This window comes from Schistocerca gregaria, chromosome 8 (genome assembly GCF_023897955.1).
Source record: "Schistocerca gregaria isolate iqSchGreg1 chromosome 8, iqSchGreg1.2, whole genome shotgun sequence".
NCBI classification, from domain to species: domain Eukaryota; kingdom Metazoa; phylum Arthropoda; class Insecta; order Orthoptera; family Acrididae; genus Schistocerca; species Schistocerca gregaria.
In genome coordinates this window covers 285,761,011-285,783,981 of record NC_064927.1, presented here as the reverse complement: position 1 = coordinate 285,783,981, position 22,971 = coordinate 285,761,011, and the positions used below count along the sequence as shown (strand labels likewise).

Sequence of the window (22,971 nt, the reverse complement as noted above, 5' to 3'; positions counted from 1 at the left end):
CCAAGGCGCACAGAGTTGCAGACACCCACATTCCGCCCTCAGTTTGCGAGTAAAGATTTCACTCGGACTTTTGAAGACCTATTTTTCATGTTGTGAATGTACTGCATGGTTATTTAACGTAAAATCAAATATCGTGTTTGTCAGTTGTGTACAGTAAATGGAATTCAGCGATTAAGGTACGTAAGTTTGAAAAAGGAATACACAGGAAATTATATAAAATTATTTATTTAGAAATCTCGTCGGTAATACAACAAAAATACAATTATTTACCATACTATATAGATAAGAAAGGTAAATGAATTATCTCAAAGCTGTAGTGAGCGAACATAAGAGGAAAATTTTCAGTTACCGAAATTTCAGTTGTATGTTAATTCTACAGGTGATCGCGGCTGTACCTATAACTAGGTTACTTCAACAATACCGTGTATTTCCTGTATCTTAAATAATTCGTCTTCTAACGTAAAGCTTTAGTATCGATAAATACCGTACTCGTAAAGACACGTTAATGTTCTAAACAGCAAACAGCCACTAATCTATACTGTATCCGCATACATTTAATCAGTCTTGAACTGAATCTGTGCTCTACCGAGGACATCGGCACGTTGCCTGGAAATACGAGATGTTGAAACATCCATCGGCTCAAGAAAGCCTGTCGTATAAAAATCGAGTACTGGAGTTTTAAATCAAATTACAATACTTTAATATGGCACGTAGAATTACTCCCTTAGCAAAAATCTCCTACTTCACGAACGTGTTAGTCACATACCGTAGGCGAAATAAAACTAAAGAAATTTTATTAGCTACAACACCTAAAATTAATATATATCGAACGATTTTAACATCCATCTTCAATTTACAACTTTCTATTCCTATTTAGTGCTGCACATTATTTTGAATCTCACTGCTGAAAGAAGGCTTCAGAAACCTCGTGGGACGTTCGAAGAGTTTACGCGAGTTCTAGCTAATTGAAAGATATTGTTCTATAATTATAAACAAGCTTTTAGTTGAAGTAATTTTGCCTGAATGTTACGAAGACAGATGCTAGCTTTGACTGGAAGCGGGTATCTTTATTCTGACAAATTAATCTATAAGATCAATGTACTACCCCGGTGTTACCAGTTTTTACTGTACGATTTGGTCCCCAGAAGACACATCTCCATTTAGTTATCAGCAAGCACTACCTTCCAGCTTTCACAGTTATAGTCAGCGATTTGATGTAAAGTCCTTACAGTTTACTCATGGCTTTACACTACACTCTAATATCTTCTTCAGATAATCCTCACACTACGTGAAATTTCGGTATAGTTTAGGGCATTTAGATCAGTCGAATGTAAGAGAATCATTTTCAGATGAACATTGTGGAACTCGTTACATTTTACGCATTTGGAGACACTCCGTTTAAAGCGGAATCTTTCGACTCGTCAGAAACACGTGAACTGTAGGCAACAACACTTAGTGCCGTAAGGAAACTGGGTGCCAGACCGCAGTATCATCTATTTCAGCTTAAAGTCCCAGGTCTGGCATTCAGTTTCGGTTCGCCACTTCGACTGCTGTGGTTTGATTGTTCAGTTAAATGAGTCCCCGATCACCGCACAGGGATCATCGCCTGTAGGAGACCGCGGCCTCGTACGATTTTTCGGAGAGGTGGGACTGTATTGACGTTGGACCTAGAATCGGCGCGCGGGGGCACGGAAGACTCCTGGTTGTGGCTGCCCTCCCTGCTCGTCGGGCTGGGGCGGGAGGCTGGCGAGGTACTCGAGGGCGCGCTGGATCGCCGGAGGGATGGGTGGCGGCGTGGGCAGGTGCTCGCCCTGCGGTACGAAGCCGTTCTCGTCGGCCGTGTACACCAGCCGGATCTGCACGCCCTCCGGCGACGTGTACGACGCGGACCCCTGCGCCACCTGCGCTTCAGCCTCAGGGTTGCCGGCGTTCTTCAGGAAGCCCTGCTCCTCCTGGACGATGCCATTCCCCGTCTCGAAGCTGTGAGGAGAAACATTAAACATTAATATTGTACCACGGGTCTCGCTTCTTTGGCAGGCGCGGTCTGATTAAAAGGAGATGAACTGACATCCTGTTAGCAAACAATGAAATCCCTATAAAGGCTGAAACTGCGAGGAGAAAGGGTGAGAAGAAACATGAAACAATAGTATTATTGTACACGGATCTCCTTCTCTGGCAGGTGCAGCCTGGTTAAAAGGAGAAGGACCGACATTGTGTTTATCTCTGGAGGGCTTACCCATGTACTTACACCGATTCAGGAGGAAAAGTAATTTTTGTGGTCTTCAGTCCTGAAACTGGTTTGATGCAGCTCTCCATGCTACTCTATTCTGTGGAAGCTTCTTCATCTCCCAGTACTTACTGCAACCTACATCCTTCTGAATCTGCTTACTGTATTCATCCCTTGTTCTCCCTCTAGGATTTTTACCCTCTACGCTCCCCTCCAATACCAAATTGGTGATCCCTTGATGCCTCAGAACATGTCCTACCAACCCATCCCTTCTTCTAGTCAAGTTGTGCCACAAACTCCTCTTCTCCCCAATTCTGTTCAATACCTCCTCATTAGTTATGTGATCTATCCATCTAATCTTCAGCATTTTTCTGTAGCACCACATTTCAAAAGCTTCTATTCTCTTCTTGTCCAAAGTATTTATCGTCAATGTTTCACTTCTATACATGGCTACACTCCACACAAATCCTTTCAGAAACGACTTCCTGACACTTAAATCTATACTCGATGTTAACAATTTTCTCTTCTTCAGAAACGCTTTCCTTGCCATTGCCAGTCTACATTTTATATCCTCTCTACTTCGACCATCATCAGTTATTTTGCTCACCAAATAGCAAAACTCCTTTACTACTTTACGTGTCTCTTTTCCTAATCCAATTCCCTCTTCATCACCCGATTTAATTCGACTACATTCCATTATCCTAGTTTTGCTTTTGTTGATGTTCATCTTACATCCTCGTTTCAAGACACTGTCCATTCCGTTTAACTGCTCTTCCTAGTCCTTTGCTGTCTCTGACAGAATTACGTCATCGGCGAACCACAAAGTTTTTATTTCTTCTCCATAGATTTAATAACTACTCTGAATTTTTCTTTTGATTCCATTACTGCTTGCTCAATATACAGTTTGAATAACATCTGGGAGAGGCTACAACCCTGTCTAACTCCCTTCCCAACCGCTGCTTCCCTTTCATGCCCCTCGACTCTTGTAACTCCCATCTGGTTCAAAAATGGCTCTGAGCACCATGGGACTTAATTTCTGAGGTCATTATTCCCCTATTACTTAGAACTACTTAAACATAACGAACCTAAGGACATCACTCACATCCATTCCCGAGGCAGGATTCGAACCTGCGACTGCAGCCGTCGAGCGGTTCCAGACTGCCGGCTGCCATCTGGTTTCTGTACAAATTGTAAATAGCGTTTCGCTCCCTGTATTTTACCCCGGCCACCTTTCGAAATAAAGGAGGAAATAAATAAAAAAAAGTCCCTACCTAGGGAGAACGCCAAAGCACACGGTCTGGAAATGCCCTCTGTGTACAAAGTTGCTAATGCTATGTGAATACAGCTGAACCTGAAGCACCAGGTATTACCGATCTTCTGAAACACGAGTCAGTCTGGTAGTTCTTTGTATTGTACAAAAAAATTGCATATCTATCATCTCTTCATCAATAAACCTATCGGTACTAACAGCAAGACTATCCAAACACCACTTAATCCCTATTGCTTATCTTTTTGGGCTAGACAGGCTTCAAACTCTTTCCACAATTCTGTATTATATAAACTATTCACCTATTTAATTAACAAGTGGCTAAATTTGGCTAACTTATTACATCCTTTTGAACATCACGTGTAAAACTGAAGAACTAAACTCAGCCAACGTTACGAGCGACTACTAAAACTTCTCTTCGAATCTTCGCTTTAAACGAACGTGACAAAAATATTGTTCATGGTCATAAAAATTCGTCAGTTCGTCTTGTCATCTTTTATACCGTATTAAGAGTAAAACGTATAGAGTGCTGAAGAGTAGACAGATAGTTCGAGTAACCAGGAAAGAGGTACAGATTCAAACTGTGAGGAAAAGAGCTTTATTCCACATTTTGACTGAAAGTTTTTATGTACTACATTGAGAGCTATTAGAAAATAGTTAATCTGAAAATGGAGAGCTATGTATAGGTAAAATTTGCAGAGAGGGAGAAAAAAACTTGAATAGATTTAGCAGGCTCGAACGCGTGAAGGATGCAGTAATACTTAGTTGAAAACATTCGCGCAACATAGGCTAGCGAGGAGAGTTGCACTAAACCACTCACGTAGCTGACCATTTCAACATTATAAGAAACCCCCACTCCACCCAGGAGACATCTCGCTAATGTAGTATAAAACCTAGCGTAGATAATGGCCAGAATCCGGCGAGGAAGAGAGTTCACATGTCTCTTCAGGAATACCACACACATTTGAAGCTATTCTTTGGCAATTATATCCCGCAGAACCGCCCAATTGTGGGGATATTGATTATTAAGTTTGACCCACTGTCCCGAGTTCTTCCGGAAGTTTTCTATGGGATTATATTAGGATGATGTGGTGGACAAGTCGAGGTGCGACATCATATCTAAATGTTGGTCAAACCAGAAACGTATGAGCTCGGCACTGCAAACATGGCTGGGGCCCTCCTGGATGTGACCCTATCACACGCGTCACGAATCTGTAGAAGAAAAAGCAACACCTGTTATCGAGAAGGAACATAGATCCTCGTTCATGCTGACTTTAGCTCAATTGGGTCTAACTCAGGGTACGATAAACCCCTAAAACATCACAGAATCACCTCCGATTTGTATTATACCCTCTAAACACTGAAGGTAACCTCGCTGGGCTGTCGGTAAACACTTCGCTTCGCATAGTTGGAAAATAGGCAGATTAGTGGCTCGTCCGATTACACTACATACCTCTCGTCAACTAATGTCCCATTCTGTGCTGTTTGGCCAACTGAATGTGGAGATTTGGAAATTTGTGGTAAGTCCCTATAAGACCAAAGTGCTGAGGTCATCGGTCCTTGGGCTTGCACACTACTTAATCTACCTACGCCAAGAACACATGCCCAAGAGAGGACTCGAAACTCCGACGGGGGGAGCGGCGCGAACCGTGACTAGGCGCCCTAGATCGCACGGCTACCCCGCGCGAGTCACTGAATGTGTGTAACATTAAATGCGGCTAAGAGTAATGGTTTTTTACAATGCAGAATTCACACGGTTCGCCGTATTACGAGGCTGCGAATGGAAAACCATTACTTGTAGATACGTTGGACTGCCCGCTTTAACGCACCAAAAACTGGTAAACCTCATTCACGGTGTGGTCACGTCCAAACACGAAAACACGACAGTCCCGTTCAGGAATTCTGTCTCGTACGCACTTCTGTCCCTTCTGCGCTGAGATAAAGACACTACTTCTCCACTGGATCACACGGTGGTCTGACCCCAGTTCTACACCATGTATACATCGACAGCAACGATTGTGCTCTGTTAAGGCAGTGTACAATACTTTTCTTGTGAGCGTACACCATCGTTTTCCTTTCTGTGTCGAATTTGCCGTCCAGTAGTAACGTGTTGTACGTTTGAGGCTGCGTAAAAGACGGCATAGGTACGTTACGCAATGTCCTCAGAAAGGAGGACTTGTACGGTAATACAGGACGCACCCGTCCACGGTGAGTCAAGCCTTACGTGCGTTACGTCCCCCGGCGCCGTCAGTGGGTCAGCTGTTGGCTGCTCAGTGGCTGTCGGAGGCAGAGGTCAGGCGAGGGAAAGCAGTCGGTCACCCGCGGTCTCCAGTCTGACATTTCGTCCTAACGCGCCGCTAATGTGCGCCCACGTCGTTGCATTACCACAGGCGCCGCGTCGCCAACAGCTCGCCGGAGCATCGCGACCGCAAAGTGGCCGTAGCTCACGTCGTTGGTGGTCGTGCCTCGTGAATTTAATGGCTTCGGCGAACCGCACGGGACATCAATAGCTTTAAGGCGCTGCAGTCAGCCTTTCTTTGATCCGTGATAGAGAACCCGGTGGCGCAGTGGTTAACACACTGGACTCGCAATCGGGAGGACGATGGCTCAAACCCGCATTGGGCAATGCTGATTTAGGTTTTCCGTGGTTTCCCTAAATCGCTTCATGTAAACGCCAGGATGGTTCCTTTGAAAGAGCACAATCGGTTACCCTGCCTATCATTCCTACTCCGATGGAACCGATGCCCTCGCTGTTTGCTCCTTTCCTCCAAAGTAAACAACCAACCAACCAACCAACCTTGGCAGATCCTGCTTCTAATGAACGCGATGTCAAGGGGCTTACACATAAAGCTTCTTTCGCCTAATACGTGATACTTCCAAAAGATGCACTTACTCCAGTTAACTGATTATTTTACCATGTGCGTCATAAACAGTCTAATATTCATTTACAACGGCCAGAATTTAAACACTCGCCTAAAATAGAATAATTATTGATTCAACTGTAGCTCACTTGGATCAATATCGCACAGTGATTGCAAGATCCAGTGCAGCAAACACCTGAAATAATTCGCAAGTCACATAAAAGCATAATTGAAGGTACATGGGCGCGAACCTGAAACCCTTTTAGTACGTTAAATACTCAGCCACGCCTTTGGATAAAACTAAAAATCTCGAAATTCTCATTACTGATGTTACCTGCGGTTTGTACCGCTAATACATTTGCCTTCCAGATCTTCTGTAAGAACAACGTTATGTTTACTACTCTGAGCACTATGCAGAGCTAGCGATATCATGTCAAGTGAGGACTATTGAAACAGAAAATGCAACAGAATGCCTATTACACAGAATATTTATTTCGCCACCTGATGTCTTAGCACAATGGGCTGAAGTATGCAGTTGTCTCAAGTGAAAAAAATACAACCACGTCGTACAAAGAGACAGCTTTCCATAGGTCGATTTAAGCGCACTTATAATCTTCTAAATCGGGTAATGGAATCGGATGTGCTACAAGACACATTTACCGTACATTGCCAGCAAATTTCTACGATAGATGCAGACTATTTGGTTAATACAATGGCCGATTCTTTCACATCATCTTCATGCGGTTGAGCCAGCACTGCAGTTTGATTACGTTCAAATGCTTAAGATTTTGAGATACATTTATCATAGCATCGGTGAGAAAGCGATTACGTGAGGAACACTAATGGTAAAGAATGGCATTGTATGAGGTAAGGCATCAAAGAATAACGTCACTGGTACTAGAGATATGTGCAGAGGGCCAATCTCATATAGAAACCCGGAAACTGGAATGTGTACTGCAAATAATTGCGGTCGTAGTGTGCAAGGGCCTCAATGAGATGAAGGTATTCGTCAACAGCTCAGCAAACCTTGACAGAACGCATCACAGCAGACAGGAAACTAACGATGCTTAGTAACAAGAACATATTCACACGGCTGAATAATAAAAAATGTTTCAGTTCAACAAAGACAGTGCTTCATTTACCTGATGTGTTTCTTTCATAACCGGTCACTTGCTACTAGGTACGAGCAGTGACACACTGCGTAACCCTTAGTGTAATGACGTAACAAAACTCAGAACGTCCTTAGCCTTTACTGATTAACTGCTGAACTTTAGGTCACAGTAGTTCACTCAGTGTCTGCCGTAGCTTCGGTACTGGCACGCCTGCCTTGTACCTCAACAACAGAGCTGCGTCGTTACTCTTACGAGACTTATCTCTACCTTCTCCTCTGCTTTCCCTCGCATGATTTAATGTGTCTCACGTGTCTAATCGTCCTCTGGGAAGTGATTACGCAGAGGTCCTGCTAGCCTTGGTGCTGTGGGCCTAGATTACGTAACGGGCTGTCCCAAGTTGATGGGAAGATGCATGGTCTGTTTTCACCGCGGTTGTACCGCCAAAGAGTGTACGAAGCTAACATGAGCATACCTATTTACATACGTATTAGGCGGTTATGTAAATGGGAAAACACAGTAAATTCTGATCTCTTACTAGTTTTGCTGGCTATATAGACTAACCTTCACAGTATGGAGAATTATAGTAAAAGTAGATCCGTACTGCGGAAAAGCTAGGAGAGGAGATGCATCGCCGATCTAAGCAAGGTCCTAGTGGAGGTGGTTTTCTGTTGCCTTCCTGAGGCCCGTTACAAAGTGGCAAATATGTGCCTGTTTCGAGCAGAAGTCTGCGAAGGCTGCCTGCATGATACTAACACGGGAATAGATATTGCTATAATGAATGAAGGGAAGGGAGAGGAACCAGATGCCGATACATAACCTGCTCCTCTCCATAAGCATCAAGGGAGCCGTCTTGTTTAGCCTTTGAGACTGGTATTTTTTCTATACGACAGAAAAGTTTCCTTTCTTAGGTGATGTTTAATTGCTTTAGATGCAAGATTTGCACAAAAATGCGTACTCGTGCTTGAAGTTTACTTAGCACACTTCGCTTCATTTTATGGACTAAAATAACTAATTATGAAATACTTCACTGTAATAAATAAAATGATCACTCAGTAATTGCCATGCAAGATAACAATATTCCATTATATAGTGAGACATAGATAAACGACCAGAGCAGCGTATTCTGGTGTTCACGATGATGATGATGTTTGGATTGTGGGACGCTCAACTGCGCGGTTGTCAGCGCCCGTACAAATTGACAACCTTTGCTCAGTCCAATCTCGCTACTTTCATGAATGATGATGAAATGATGAGGACAACACGGACACCCAGTGATCTCGATGCAAGTGAATCTCCCTGATCCCACCGGGAATCGAACCCGGGACCCCGTGCTTGGGAAGCGAGACAGCGACCGCGAGACCACCATCTGCGGATGGTGGTCACGAGCTACTGTGCAGCACTACATTTACTTCTAGATATTTTCATAGCGATGCCCCAACAGTTGGCACCATTTGCGCACGGTGAAAGAATCAAACATTGACAAATGTGTACCTCAGGTTGCCATTGAGGGAAAATACTTCTGTTGCAGTTAAGGCTCAATAAAACTTAGTGTACACGGTTTACTATCAAGTGTCACTTGTCCTCACTGCTTGAGAGACTGCAGAGAGGTATGGAATCAGCAATATTGATGTTAAGACTGGCGATCAGGAAACTTACTCCACCACCTCTCTTCCCCTAGCCAGCCAAATACCGGCAGTGAAAATTTTCGCGTTAACAGCATTCGAACCGCATTATTTTCCAGTCAAGCATCACCATATAGCCATGCATTTAGCGGCCTCGGCTAAGGAGTCGGGTTCTCCGGAATTAAAATATTAGAAATGCCTTTTCTTGCTTATGATTCGTGTTTAAATTATTTTTATTTTAAAACCAAGGACTATATTCCTAGCTTTTTAGACTCGGTGTTTCAAAATTATTGACAGATGTGAAAGATTCATCCCAACTAAAATCTGCTTAACTAAACCGTCAACAGGAGTCGATAGTAAAATATTACTAGAAGGCATGCTAGTGTCAAATAGTTCCAATGGCTCCAAGTGCTATGGGACTTAACAACTGTGTGCATCAGTCCCCTAGACAGAACTACTTAAACCTAACTAACCTAATGACGTCACACACATCCATGCCCGAGGCAGGATTCGAACCTGCGACCGTAGCAGCAGCGCGGTTCCGATCTGAACCACCTAGAACCGCACAGGCACAGCGGCCGGCCATGCTAGTGCAAATCGAAGAACAGAAGCACACTTGGCAAGTGTAAAATTTAATGCTTACAAGTTTCTCCCGTAACCCTGCAAATATTTTCGGATCAGCCATTTTTCCGTTCACCCACTTCATGCAGTGTCAATATATTAAGGTCCATTATGACCAATCAGGTTCTGTTTAGCGCCATCCAGTGGATTTCCAGATACCATTGATATATGGTTACCGTGTGTGGCAGTTGGTTCTCCCTTGCATTGTGACTCACCTGTATTTGTAGGAGCCATCGAAGTTGACCTCCTGCTCCTGGCTCAGTATGGGGATGGGCTCGTTTGGTGCGCCTGGTGCCTGGCGGAACTGAGGTGCCGCGGCCGTCAGGCACACCAGAGACAGGGCGACGATCTGGAACAAAAGGACAGACAGGGATCCTGAAACCTGCCATTCTTCCTGGCATTCTACTTGAAACTTCGATTTCATCTACATACATACTCCGCAATACGGTGCTTGGCGGAGGGTACCTCGTACCACAACTAGCATCTTCTCTCCCTGTTCCACTCCTCAACAGAACGAGGGAAAAATGACTGCCTATATGCCTCTGTGCGAGCCCTAATCTCTCTTATCTTTGTGGTCTTTCCGCGAAACATAAGTCGGCGGCAATAAAATTGTACTGCAGTCAGCCTCAAATGCTGGTTCTCTAAATTTCCTCAGTAGCGATTCACGAAAAGAACGCCTCCTTTCCTCCAGAGACTCCCACCCGAGTTCCTGAAGCATTTCCGTAACAATTGCGTGATGATGAAACCTACCCGTAACAAATCTACCAGCCTGCCTCTAAATTGCTTCTATGTCCTCCCTCAATCCGACCTGATAGGGATCCCAAACGCTCGAGCAGTACTCAAGAATAGGCCGTATTAGTGTTTTATAAGCAGTCTCCTTTACTGATGAATCATACCTTCTCAAAATTGTACCAATGAACCGAAGGCGACTATCCGCCTCCCCCACAACTGCCATTCCATGCTTGTGCCACTTCATATCGCTCTGCAGTGTTACGCCTAAATATTTAATCGACGTGACTGTGTCAAGCGCTACACTACTAATGGAGTATTCAAACATTACAGGATTCTTTTTCCTATTCATCTACATTAATTTACATTTATCTATATTTAGAGTTAGCTGCCATTCTTTACACCAGTCACAAATCCTGTCCAAGTCATTTGTATCCTCCTACAGTCACTCAACGACGACACCTTCGGGTACACCACAGGATCATCAGCAAACAGCCGCACATTGCTATCCACCCCATTCAAAATATCATTTATGTAGATAGAAAACAACAGCGGACCCACCACACTTCCCTAGGGCACTACAGATGATACCCTCACCTCCGATGAACACTCACCATCGAGGACAACGTACTGGGTTCATTCACTGCATGTTAAAGCCCATGTTGCTGAGGCTACTCGAACAAACAGACGCTTCGCGTTAACATTTCGAAGTAGTAATTGTCACGATACATGTTAAGTATGAGGAATGAATTAGATCTCCTGATGATGTGCCTAGCTATTTTACTATCAAGAAGGTGTGATGATTCGAAACTTTTAGTCGAGTATTGAAACTACAGTCTATTGCCCCCGTACGTGTACAGTCCCTTTTTCTCGGAACTACTTTCGATTGGCAGTCCTATGGATATTTTTCTCTGATACGTACGATATACGGTAGTTTATTCTTCAAATTTTCACCTAAAGACGACTAAACCCGTCATAGAATTAACGTGAGACAACGGTGATTTTGCCCTGCTTTGCGAAATAAAACGGAAATAATGTAGGTCATGAATTTTCCAACTCGTACTTAAAGGTGATTTGTGATTCGACTAGTACGGTAGCCAATGAATCTGTTTCCTGTGTCTATCGAGTTCTAAAGGTGAAGAAGCGAGATTTAAATCTACCGCTATGCATCCAAATGTAGCTTTCCTTTTATTTCTATATATCACTTCAGGCAAATACCGGAATTTTATTTTTTAATAAAAGTATGGTCAATTTCATTTCTACAGCTTCACGAGAGAGATGAAAAATCAAGCGTCTCTCCACCTGTGTAGAATCGCAGCACGCATCGCCAGACAGCGATGTAGCTGACATCACACTTCCATCCAAGTAAACTACCACAAATTCGTAACTGACATAAGGACGGAATTGTTGTAAGTGAAATAATCCAAACATTCTGATTCACTAAGTCATATGTCATATCAACACTCTGAGCTCAATTTCTCAGTATGGGGTGATTTCTGTCTAATGGCCGAAAGCCTTATTTGGAAGTTTCCTTCTTGGTTGGAACCTAGGATATGAAGAACAGCTTATAATGAATGACGAAAGTGAAACCTCTGCAGTCTTGTAGCTTATTTGTATTTGTGAAGTAACTGCCCTTGTAAATCCCAGTAGGTTTCCACAACAGGCCACGTGTAGCACAACTCCATCACCAATCGTACCAATAATATTTATCTGGGTACAACATATTTGCTGATATAAGCTGCACACGTTTTGCACATGATGATATCGAAGAACGGACGGAAATTTTGTGGAAATGTCTTGATTACATGGACAAAGTCTGCGAAACTGACTGCGCTTTCTTTGTTTTACTTGAGAACCCACAATCGTTGGTACAGGAAAAAGTGTTCCACGAAATATCCTTCAGTGATTTCTTGATTGCAAAGTTTTCTACTCCTCACTTCCAATTCATTTCACGTACGCCCAGGACTATGTTTCCTTAAAGAAAATGAGGAAGGATTATTGAACTCATTAAAAGGAATGATCAGATTGCTGAAATCATAATGTAGTCTGAAAGTTAAGCAGCAAAGTAAATAAGGTGAAAATATTAAGAAGCAAGTTAATGTATGCCGGACGAAGCATAGAGGCCATAAGAAGCAGGATATAAAAGACAGAGAGAAAATTTCTCCAGGAAGGTACTTAAGGGCGGAAAGGAATTTGGGAGACTGCACGTCTGTTGCACACTATTGTACGGAAGTGAACCACGACCACTGGTGATAATCATCAAAGAAACAATCAAAGCGTTTGAGGTAAGGCGGAACAGATAGATGATGGCAACTAAGTGAACTGATCAGATAGAGTTAATGGTGTTTCCATAGAAATGGAGAGGAAACAAATGTGTGGATACAATAAAGTAAATGGACAAAGTTGAGGAGTCCGAAGACTGATGATAGGGATACAGTGCACCAAGGTCAGATGGGGCTCCCATCTCGGTAAAAGACATAAGAAATTCGCGACCCGTCCCAATGTCGTGCGTCGGCGGTGGATCTTCCGACGTGATCTCCAAGCGAAAGCCTCTCAACCTTGCCGGAGAATGCTCTGTCAAGGGCGGTCTGCTCTCGCTCGTATTACGCCACACCTTTTCAAAGGGCCACTGACCGTTACTGTCCAACACCTAAGATCTCATATTATTACCACGTATCTGTGTATCTACTAGTTTGCACCATATAATGAGGACTTCCATCCACCTAACGAGTTTTACACTAACTACTGTCAGGCTTAAGACTCGTAGGCAATCTCGTTTTTTTTTCTCTTTTCATTTTCTACACTTTACAGGGATGAAGTGTTCCACATACATTCGGTCATCGGTGGCCTCGCTGTAATGCGTTAAATACGACCAGAATAACATTTGCTCTCAAATTTTTCCTGTCTCTACAGGAATAAATTCTCGGAAAATCGCAGTAGCGAAATTTTCTAAGGTTTTCAGCGGAAGAGAACATGACCCGAATATTAGTAGAAATCGCGGTGAAACGTTGCTTCAATAAGATGCTTCCACTCGATTGTTAACCACAGAGGACCTCGTTACTTCTCTATCTTCCCCTCTTACTATCAAAAAAGCCTTTGGGGCTTGTGTTTCGTTACAAATGTCTCGGAATATCGAAGTCTAATTTTAAAATTGTTGGTGGTCTTCGACAGAAGTTAGCTGCATGCATCTGAACAATACATTCGTGCTGACGGTTGCAATTACTAACACTAGTATGGCTATATAGGTTCAAGAACATAGCTGGTTCTTTGTGCAGTTTTTCATATCATGGAGTTTCAGTTATCTTAATTATTTATGCCGCAGTAGTGAAACATATATTGGAGCGTATATACATAATATACGCTTTGGTGGATTCCGACAGTTATTGTTGCAACGTACTTAAGACTTTGATAGTCAAAGTGCTGTACGTCTCCCAGTGTTGCTGAAATACCTTTATTACTTAGCAAATACAATGTACAACATCAAATCTTAAATGCAGTAAGATTCGAGACTTTAGGAATAGACATAGAACAATTGTACTGGGATCCCAAACTTGGCAGACAAAACTGTTTCAGAACTCAGAATCGTACCACCTACTCCAGAGCTCCTAGTAACATTTAATCCTGCTACAGACTCACTATTCTTTCCTCCAAGTGACTGTCGCCTCACAACACTAGATGTGGCTTGCTTTCACGCAATATAACTGATGCTTCTACTTCCATTACTACAAGAACGATCATCGTCTCCTTTCTCGTAACTAATATTTAAAACAAGATCAGAAAGCATCTTGAAGCCTGTTTTACTGTAAACACACTGTTGACACAGGCAAAAAGACAGAATTACCTATAGTTAAAGTGGTTTCTCTCTAGAATAATACGCTCCTTCCATCAGTGGCTCCAGTGATCATTATCTGTTCCCACAAATGAAATTAAAACAAAATGGCTCCTTGAATAGAAACAGAAAAACGAAATCCATCTTGTAGATAAGATAGAACTCCGTTCCTTCTTACTGCGAAAAGTATCTCTTTTGTGGTTGGTGGAGAGGGAAGGGGGAGGATGAGCAGTAGTCTGTCTGGCTCCATGTTGTGTGCCACGAACTTGTCTCCAGTCTCAGATCAGTGATCTTTGAGCAGCACTTCTAGCCTACGTCCTCAGTTACTTGATGGATATATTGCAATCCCAGTCTTCACCTGCAGTTTTAACCCCATACAGGTCCCTTTAGAGCCACGTAAATAATTACGTGATGGCGAAACACATGTCCTATGGTTCTGCCCCTTCAGTGTTCTCCGTATTTGCCCTTCCTCGCTAGTTATGCGGAGAAGCTCTTCAATTATTATCTTACCAATCCCCAAATTTTCAACATAGTTGTATCGCACCAATCTCAAATTCTTCCATTTTCTTTTGCGTTTCTGGGAGTATATTTGTAAGGATAAAGAAAACTTAAAGAAGTAGACAAAATGTGTAGCATAATTTTTTCCACTACCAAAAATTTAATAAAGATTATCATTGTTACCGTCTTTAAAAATATATCGTCCCCCCTCCGCCCCCCCCCCCAACCGACCCCACCACAAAGTTACAGCAGCCATATATATATATATATATATATATATATATATATATATATATATATATATAATTACCATTACATACATTTTATTTAAATTTAAGAGTATTTCAAATACCTTAAGACCGTAAGCATCAACATTTTATTGTAAGCTCTATGCAGTGCCGTTCTGTTGTCATCTGCAAGGCTTTTGGCTAGATAAAGACTGAACTAAAATGCACATTCAGATAAGAGAGCACGCGCTCTGCGATTTCCGTAATTCTCAGCTTCTTAAATAATTTTTTCTGGGGAATGCACCACGCGGGACTGAAGAGTAATATGAATTTCAGATGGCAAACTAGGTGTCCAGTGTAAATTTAACGCACTAACATAATCTAAAATGACCAATTAGGAAGCTATATCATCTACGTATATAGTTTCATTTGGTTGATGCTTCCCTTATAACTTGGTCTAGGGCGGTAACCATTAATTCTCGACTGAACGAACGATGATAAACTGCCTCCAACTCCAGAAAGTTGTGTACTACCACAAGATGTTAAAAGAAATTTTTGGAACAGTTATTGAAACTAGTGTCAATGAATAGGACACTTGGTCCCGTCGCGACAGAGATTATACTTGAATCACCCTAGACAACTTTTGAAACATGCACCGAGGCAAGTGGCCGAGCAAGTGACCAGTGCTTACCTGAGAGAACAGCATGCTGGCTGTCGCTGGTGGAGGAGAAGGCGTTGGTGGTGGTCTGCTGCCCGGGTCTGCGCAGAGGATGGCGTGCTCCGTCGCAGGCCGCTATTTATACCGGCGGCGCGGCCACCCCACCCGTCGCGTCTCAGGTGAGTGCGTGCAGCGTGTGTGTGAGGAGCGGAGAGAAGACGAGGCACCCAAAGGTCATCCCGCGGCCGCCACCGGGGGCGGGCCGCAGCCAACAGCCCCGCTTCCTGACACCTCACAATTAGTCCACTGCTCGTCTCTCTTATTACAGAACACACTGCTCTTATCAGCCTTTCATCGCCTGCCCTGCTAAGCACCGGTGATCCAGAAATAAAGCCAAAGAAAAGTGGAATATCACTTCTTTTCGAAACTCGTCTGGTCCCGCTGTTAGCTGCTGTCAGTTTCCATATTTACCAGTGATCATGACACAAAGATTTCATCAGTTACAGATCTGTGTAGATACTATTGGTGCAGTATCTGAGTCATTTAATGCGGGTTACTCTACGACTTCGTCTCAGAGCTGCGCTTTCACGCAACGCCCTCTATTATTTGTTGGATATACAAGGTGTTTCACAATTCATGTTTCACACTTCTAGAGGATACGGAAGGGGCAAGTTTTACATGGGGATCCATGCCCTGAAACATTTCGTTTCCGTGCTACAAGGAAACAAGGGCTATTCAGTCGCTCGTGCCGGCCACTGTGGCCGAGCGGTTCTCGGCACTTCAGTCTGGGGCTGCGCGGCCGCTACGGTCACAGGTTCGAATCATGCCTCAGGCATGGATATGTGTGATGTCCTTAGGATACTTAGGTTTAAGTTGTTCTAAGTTCTATGGACTGATTACCTCAGATGTTAAGTCCCAAAGTCCTCAGAGCCAGTCGCTCTTCAGATGTTTCTAGTGGAGTTTGTCTGTTATGGTAGGCTACTCACAGTCATGATTGGTACGATGACGCGATGCCAAGTCTCCATCTGCCTTGTTTTAATGCTTCCTAGTGAGGAGTCACTTGACATTACGGTGGCTAGCACTGAGGTAACAGGACGTCCCAGTACACCAAATATTGTTAATTTAACTTGAAGCTCGCCATAGTGTAAGAGAAGCTCAGCGTCAGAGTGCTTTCTAAATTGTGTGCTTATCTCATCCCATGTTTGCCACAATAGAGCAACGCCTACGGGAAAGTGGGAAAATCACAAATGATAGAGCAAACTGGGGTGCTCCAAGAAGGCGGCCCATTGTCGTATGGGAAAGGGTAGTGCTTTATCAGGTTGAAGAAAATCCATCGACTTCTGGAGTCATTACACGTGACTTGCTTGTGTCTCGCTTGTCTGGTGTGTTCCGCATGAACAGAAATTTCACCAATATTACCCTCAGGAGGTATACGCCACGCTCGCGGTGGATTTTGTGCCACGGGTCAATTTCTGATCTTAGTTTTTACACGGCTACGTGGATTTTCCTCAGTTTGCTAGACGAATTTTGTTCACCGATGAAGCGCGCATGAACAGGGAGGGTGTTTTGAATAGTCGAAATATCCAAATTGGGGTCAAGAAAATCCCAAAGCAACGTGTACACGAACATCTCAGCACACCTTCGGCATCAGTGTATGAGCATGTTTTTGCAACGGTCGTGTGATCTGGCTGCACATCCTTCCTTCCCACCTAACTGGTGCCGACATGTACTTCAAACAAGTTCTTGAAAGATGTGCCATTGGACATTCGGTACGAGTGGTGGTTCCAGGATGATGGCGTAGCAGTATATTTTGCATTTCGTATCCAAAACCATAGCCGGCCGGAGTGGCCGAATGGTTCTATGCGCTACAGTCTGGAACCGCGTCACCGCTACGGTCGCAGGTTCGAATCCTGCCTTGGGCATGGCTGTGTGTGATGTCCTTAGGTTAGTTAGGTTGAAGTGGTTCTAAGTTCTAGGGGACTGATGACCTCAGAAGTCCCATAGTGCTCAGAGCCATTTGAACCGAAACCATACCAACTTAGTCCACAGGAGCAGGTGGTCGGTCGTGGTGGACAACATGTTTGGCTACCAAGATTGCCTGACTTGAAGCCCTTTGGACTTTTTTCTTGTGGGGCCACATTAAGAGACCTCTGTCCAATCAGAGAGAGATCTAGTTCCATAGATCATAGCTGCGACAGAAGTGATTAAGCATACACCACTCATATTGGACAGACACTATGCGAGATTACTCTGCAGATACAATGTGTGTCTTATTTTCCGGGTTTTACAAGAGTCATGACGCACTGCTTTACAATCCTGCAAACCCGTGCTCCAAGTGCTCGAAGCGTACAGTTACAGAAATTTCTTCCCCAAATTAACGCCAATGTTTTATACTGCAAGACTTGTTTTGTGAGCGATGCCCTCTTTGCCTGTACTCTTCTGTACCCTATATCCTCCTTCCTCCATCCTTAAAGTGTAATTTTGCTTCATAGATAGATTTCCTATCAGTCGACTTTTCTTAGTCACCAACTTTGATCTGCATTCATACAATTTGAAACTTACGAATTCGTCAATATAACTCAATACATGGAATTTAAAAGTTCTTCCAACGAGTCAGTCCGTCAAAAATATAATAATAATACGTAACATGCACCCTTTGGGAATTTCTAAATCGTTGGAACGACATCATATTTAGATGTATGAACCACGACCTTGTTTCATCAATTTACTAGTATCCAGAGATTGTGTGGTGTGTATTACTATATTAGTCTTATTAGTGGATGATGTTTAAATTATATGATTCGATTTCGCTGAATTTACCCACAACATTTTACAATTGTACGACACATAGTTCAGGAGATAAGACCTGATATATACAGAGGTGCATGAAAAAGAAACTGCAAGGCCAAATTCGCTAGATATACTGGTGGAATATGTGTACAAATATGTGTGTGAAATATGTTAAATATGTGTGGAATATACATGATATGTGCGTGCAGAGCGAAAGGTAAAAACCTGCCTCTAAATCTCTGGATTCATATCAACTTAACTTGTTACGCATACCACATACGATTCTGGTAACGGTTATAATGGTAACGGTGATTATGTGGAGAGAGAAAGGGGTAGGGAACATGGACGGACAGAGAGGGGGAAGGGTGGAATGGAGACACACGGGAGGACGAGGAGATGGACAGAGATAGGGGTTGCGGGAAATAGAGGGAAAGAGGAGATGATGGGCTATGAGTGGGGAGAGGAGGAGATGGATAGTGAATGGAGCAGACAGAAAGAGCGAGAATGACAAAGGAAAGAAAGAGACGACGAGAGACAGGGAAGAGAAGGAGATAGAGAGAGGAGAAGGAGGTGGACAAAGAAAGGGTAGAGGAAATGGGCAAAGACAAGAGATGGAGCAGGAGGTATAGAGAGGGGCAGGAGGAGATGGATTAAAGAGATCGGTAGAGAGGTACTAAGAGGGAGTGAGGAGGAGAAAGTGGAGGTGGAGGTTGTTGGAGGAACAGATGGGCAGAGAGGAGATTAGAGAAACATAAGGTTAGAGGAGATGGAGCAGATGGATAGATGGAGGGAGTATGAGATGGATAGAGAGGGAAGAGGAGGTAGAGAGAAGGGGAAGGAGGAGGTGGACTAATAGAATATGGCAATAAATACATATTTGTGTAAAGTCATATACTCAGCCACTCTCTCTCTCTATAAGGAAAAATCACTTGTGCGTCAAATTGCTGAAGCCTGTGAGGCCCACATCAAATATTAACAGGAAATATAAGACTACGAAGAAGGGCAACAAGAAAGGTACTAGGTTTGCATGACTTACTGCAGTGGGCCGCGGATGTGTTGAAAAGCATAAACTGGCTAAGTATTAAAGATTGTATCAGATAACCCACAAAAACCTACTTAAAAAATATAAAGTGCAAGTACTAAGCCCCTTACATATCGGTCCGGTAGTGACGATGATAATAATTTTAGCCTAATTACAGTACGCACAGAGAGGTGACAATTTTCATTCTCCGAATGCGCCAAACGCGATTGGAATGAGGAAAAATCTTAACATGTGGTACCTTCCGTCTACCATGCACATCACACTGGTTTTGAACGTGTGTGGAATGCACCTTAAATTATTTCGCAAGTAGAGCAGTGGACAAAATTGTCCCGGAGCTAACAGAAACCACCTTTAAATGCAGCAATAAAACAAATATACTGTAGTTTCTCGCATGTAATTCATGTTCTAGTGAAGTTGAGCACGTTAAACTCTTATGAGTGAAGACATGTGGCAAACTCTCTATGAGTTCACACATTCAGAAATTAGGATCTGAGTATTGCCATCTTCAAAAAAGATTAATCTGTATTGCCTCTTACACTGAAAAATGGTTCACATGGCTCTAAGCACTATGGGACTTAACATCTGAGTTGCCAGCCGATGTGGCCGAGCAGTTCTAGGCGCTTCAGTGTGGAACAGCGCGACCGCGACGGTCGCAGGTTCGAATCCTGCTTCGGGCATGGATGTGTGTGATGTTCTTAGGTTAGTTAGGTTTAAGTAATTCTGAGTTCTAGGGGACTGATGGCGTCAGATGTTAAGACCCATAGTGCTCAGAGCCATTTGAACTTCTGAGGTCATAAGTCCCTTAGACTCAGAACAACTTAAACCTAACTAACCTAAGGACGTCACAGACATCCATGCCGGAGGGAGGATTCGAACCTGCGACCGTAGCAGCAACGCGGTTCCGGACTGAAGCGGCTGGAACCGCTCGTCCACAGCGGACGGCTCTTTCACTGAAAAGTGATAGCTTGTTTACATTACATACGCTTAATTCAATTATATTCTGCGTTATCACATTCTGTGGGCACAGTGTGCATTCACTAAGAATATTCTTAGCCCAGAAGAACTCTCAGAACGATCTGTGATATCATCTGAGGAACGCTGAGCAGATAATTTTTCAAGCACCTCGCAATTATGAATTTGCTTTGTACATCAATATGTGCTTTTAAGGAACATGTCGTTTCATAGTAGAGACTCACTCAAACGAAACAGGCCCATTCACAGAAAGACAGTACACCTAAAATCTATTGGCGCGGGAAATCATTTCACTGACCACAGACAGATATGAATAGTGCTGAGGGTTTCATTTTCAGTAAGTTTGTAGTGGATCTGAAATATCTAAATTTCTAATTAAAATTGAAAGGCTGCTTTGTGGCTCACTCCTTGTGTTCTACACAGAAACTACTCACAGTAGATTGTAACCAATCACTGATGTATCATGTGTCGTAAATGCTACTGTTAATCATTTTTGTGTGTTTTCAGTTGTTATATTGCTATTTTCAATTTTCGTTTCATGTAGCTATGAATTACAGGACCTAAAAGGTTTGGCTCAAATGGTCTCACGAAACGTGATAGACAAACCGAATTCATTTTTGTTTCGTACTCACATACAGAATCATACACACGCAAGCACTTGTACATGATATTTCAGAATCCTTGAGTCAGACGTCTAGGACAGATAGATCAGATCATTAGATACAACTTTTGAGACAGAGTGTTCACTGGCACTGGGAGACGATACCAGGTGTTATTTAGTATTGGTTATGCCCTTAAGAGGCGACAGGGTATATAGTCTCAGTGCAGCGTGTCTATCCAAAGTGTGTTCCCTATAATACTGCTATCAGCTCCGGATGAAAAATTGACGTTCCTGAGTTGGTTTTAAAATATCCTTCTCCGCCTAGAAACACTAACTGTTAAGGCTTCCGTGTTGAAGATTACTGCCAATTCACTGGGGTGTGTAGTATGTAGCACACTTGGCTAGCAGACCAGGTCTTGTGAACGTCAACGAACATTTTGTCTCTGACAAAAGTTGTTCCTATAGTTGTGCTGTTTTCTTTGGGTACTTCATTCTATCACTACTAGACCGTAGTTATTTCCTATTAACTGTAAAAAAAGCCAGCATCAAACTGAAAACAGAGCTGACGTACTTTCTGTTACTCCGTAGACTGGTCTGGAGACGTTACCGTTGTACTGTAGGCACGTTTCTACCAAACTTTTGTTTTGCAATCTAACGCAGAAACAGACCTGGAGTTCGGGAGGAAAGGAGATGAAGTCCTTGTTAGGCCATCTTCATTTGAGTCTTGTCGGAATGTGTCAGTGTAACGTCTATGGTTGATTTCTTTGGCAAACATTATTCAGTCTGAGCATGTCTACGAGGTCTGTTCTGATTTTGGTTTTCTGTAAGTATTCAGACATCATGAATCTGTAAAAAAATTGCTGCATTAGGCGGTCTCAGACTAACATAGATATATTTCACTTCGACAAAGTACTGTTTGTATTAATAAATCTTGACCCAAGATTTTGAAAACGGTGAGGTAAGACAATGAACTGAAGCATCGTCAGCGAGAAGAGTTGATAATAAGCAAGTATGGAACAGGTTAACTTTTATTTCACGTTGTTAATAGTATTTATTCACTTGCCTTTCGTTTACCTTGTATATTTGTATCTTTTTTTACCATTTGTGGATTTTACGTCATCAGGTTTTGAGCATGTACCTCCGATTAATGCTAGTACAGCATAGTGACGTATTGATTGTCACGAGAGAGACGCATCACCATCCCTTAGCCTTCTGCAGTTGCACGAGTCTGTGTACACGAGGTCACATGCTGTCAATCTTTGACACTGCACACAGGTTTAAGATGATATTACAAAGAAATTTTTCCATCCAAATCCCACTTACGGAAGTTCTTCAGCGACTGAAATTCACTCCCATAGTTGCGAGAACTGTGGGAGTGGATGCAAGAATTTGAGATATGGTGCAATACAGTGTTAGTGAGAAAAAAACACAGGAATTATTTACCAAATTATGCGATATGTTGATGGATAGCATGAGGAGCTGTACTTTGCTTGTTAAACCGACTGTGGAAGCAGCAATAGCGAGGATGGGCAAAATGATAATAAGGGACTAAGGAAGAGCCCCTGTGGAAATTAGAAGATTGCCACAGCAAGGAGGGACAACGAAGTACAATGCCACACTGGTCAAGAGTCTGGTAAGTAGAAAGACAGAAAGTTATACTTGCAATGAATTGCCTTTCAGGGAAGACCTTATTTAACAGAGAATGGAAATTTACCATCTCGGAAGTCTATAGGTAATTGAAAGTACACGGATGTAACTTAGAAATATAACTACCTGTGAGATCTGATATTTGGATAGCTTCAGCGGCATACTGTCGCTTACTGAGTCAGAGATGAGAAAAGTGATCGTCCCGTTCGAGCGTTACCCAAAAAGGGAGGGACACAGCACGGAATGCCGTTACAGTACAAAGGCCTGA

At 43.0% G+C, this 22,971-nt stretch overlaps 1 protein-coding gene across 1 annotated transcript; it reads right to left on the bottom strand.

Moving 5' to 3' along the window:
- Positions 1-209: 209 nt before the first annotated feature.
- LOC126284491 (endocuticle structural glycoprotein ABD-4-like) lies at positions 210-15,784 on the bottom strand. Its single transcript, XM_049983453.1, has 3 exons — positions 15,685-15,784; positions 9,926-10,059; positions 210-1,980 (listed from the first exon to the last, which is right to left on the bottom strand). Exons 1-3 carry the CDS (start codon positions 15,697-15,699, stop codon positions 1,668-1,670), a joined length of 462 nt encoding a protein of 153 aa, XP_049839410.1. The 5' UTR covers positions 15,700-15,784; the 3' UTR covers positions 210-1,667.
- Positions 15,785-22,971: the final 7,187 nt, after the last annotated feature.

What these genes read in the sequence shown, in the direction of transcription:
- LOC126284491 (XM_049983453.1), bottom strand. An exon ending in GATGGCTCCTACAAATACAG is followed by an intron (nt 1,981 to 9,925) that starts GTGAGTCACAAT and finishes TTCTCCTCACAG; the next exon opens with CTTCGAGACGGGGAATGGCA.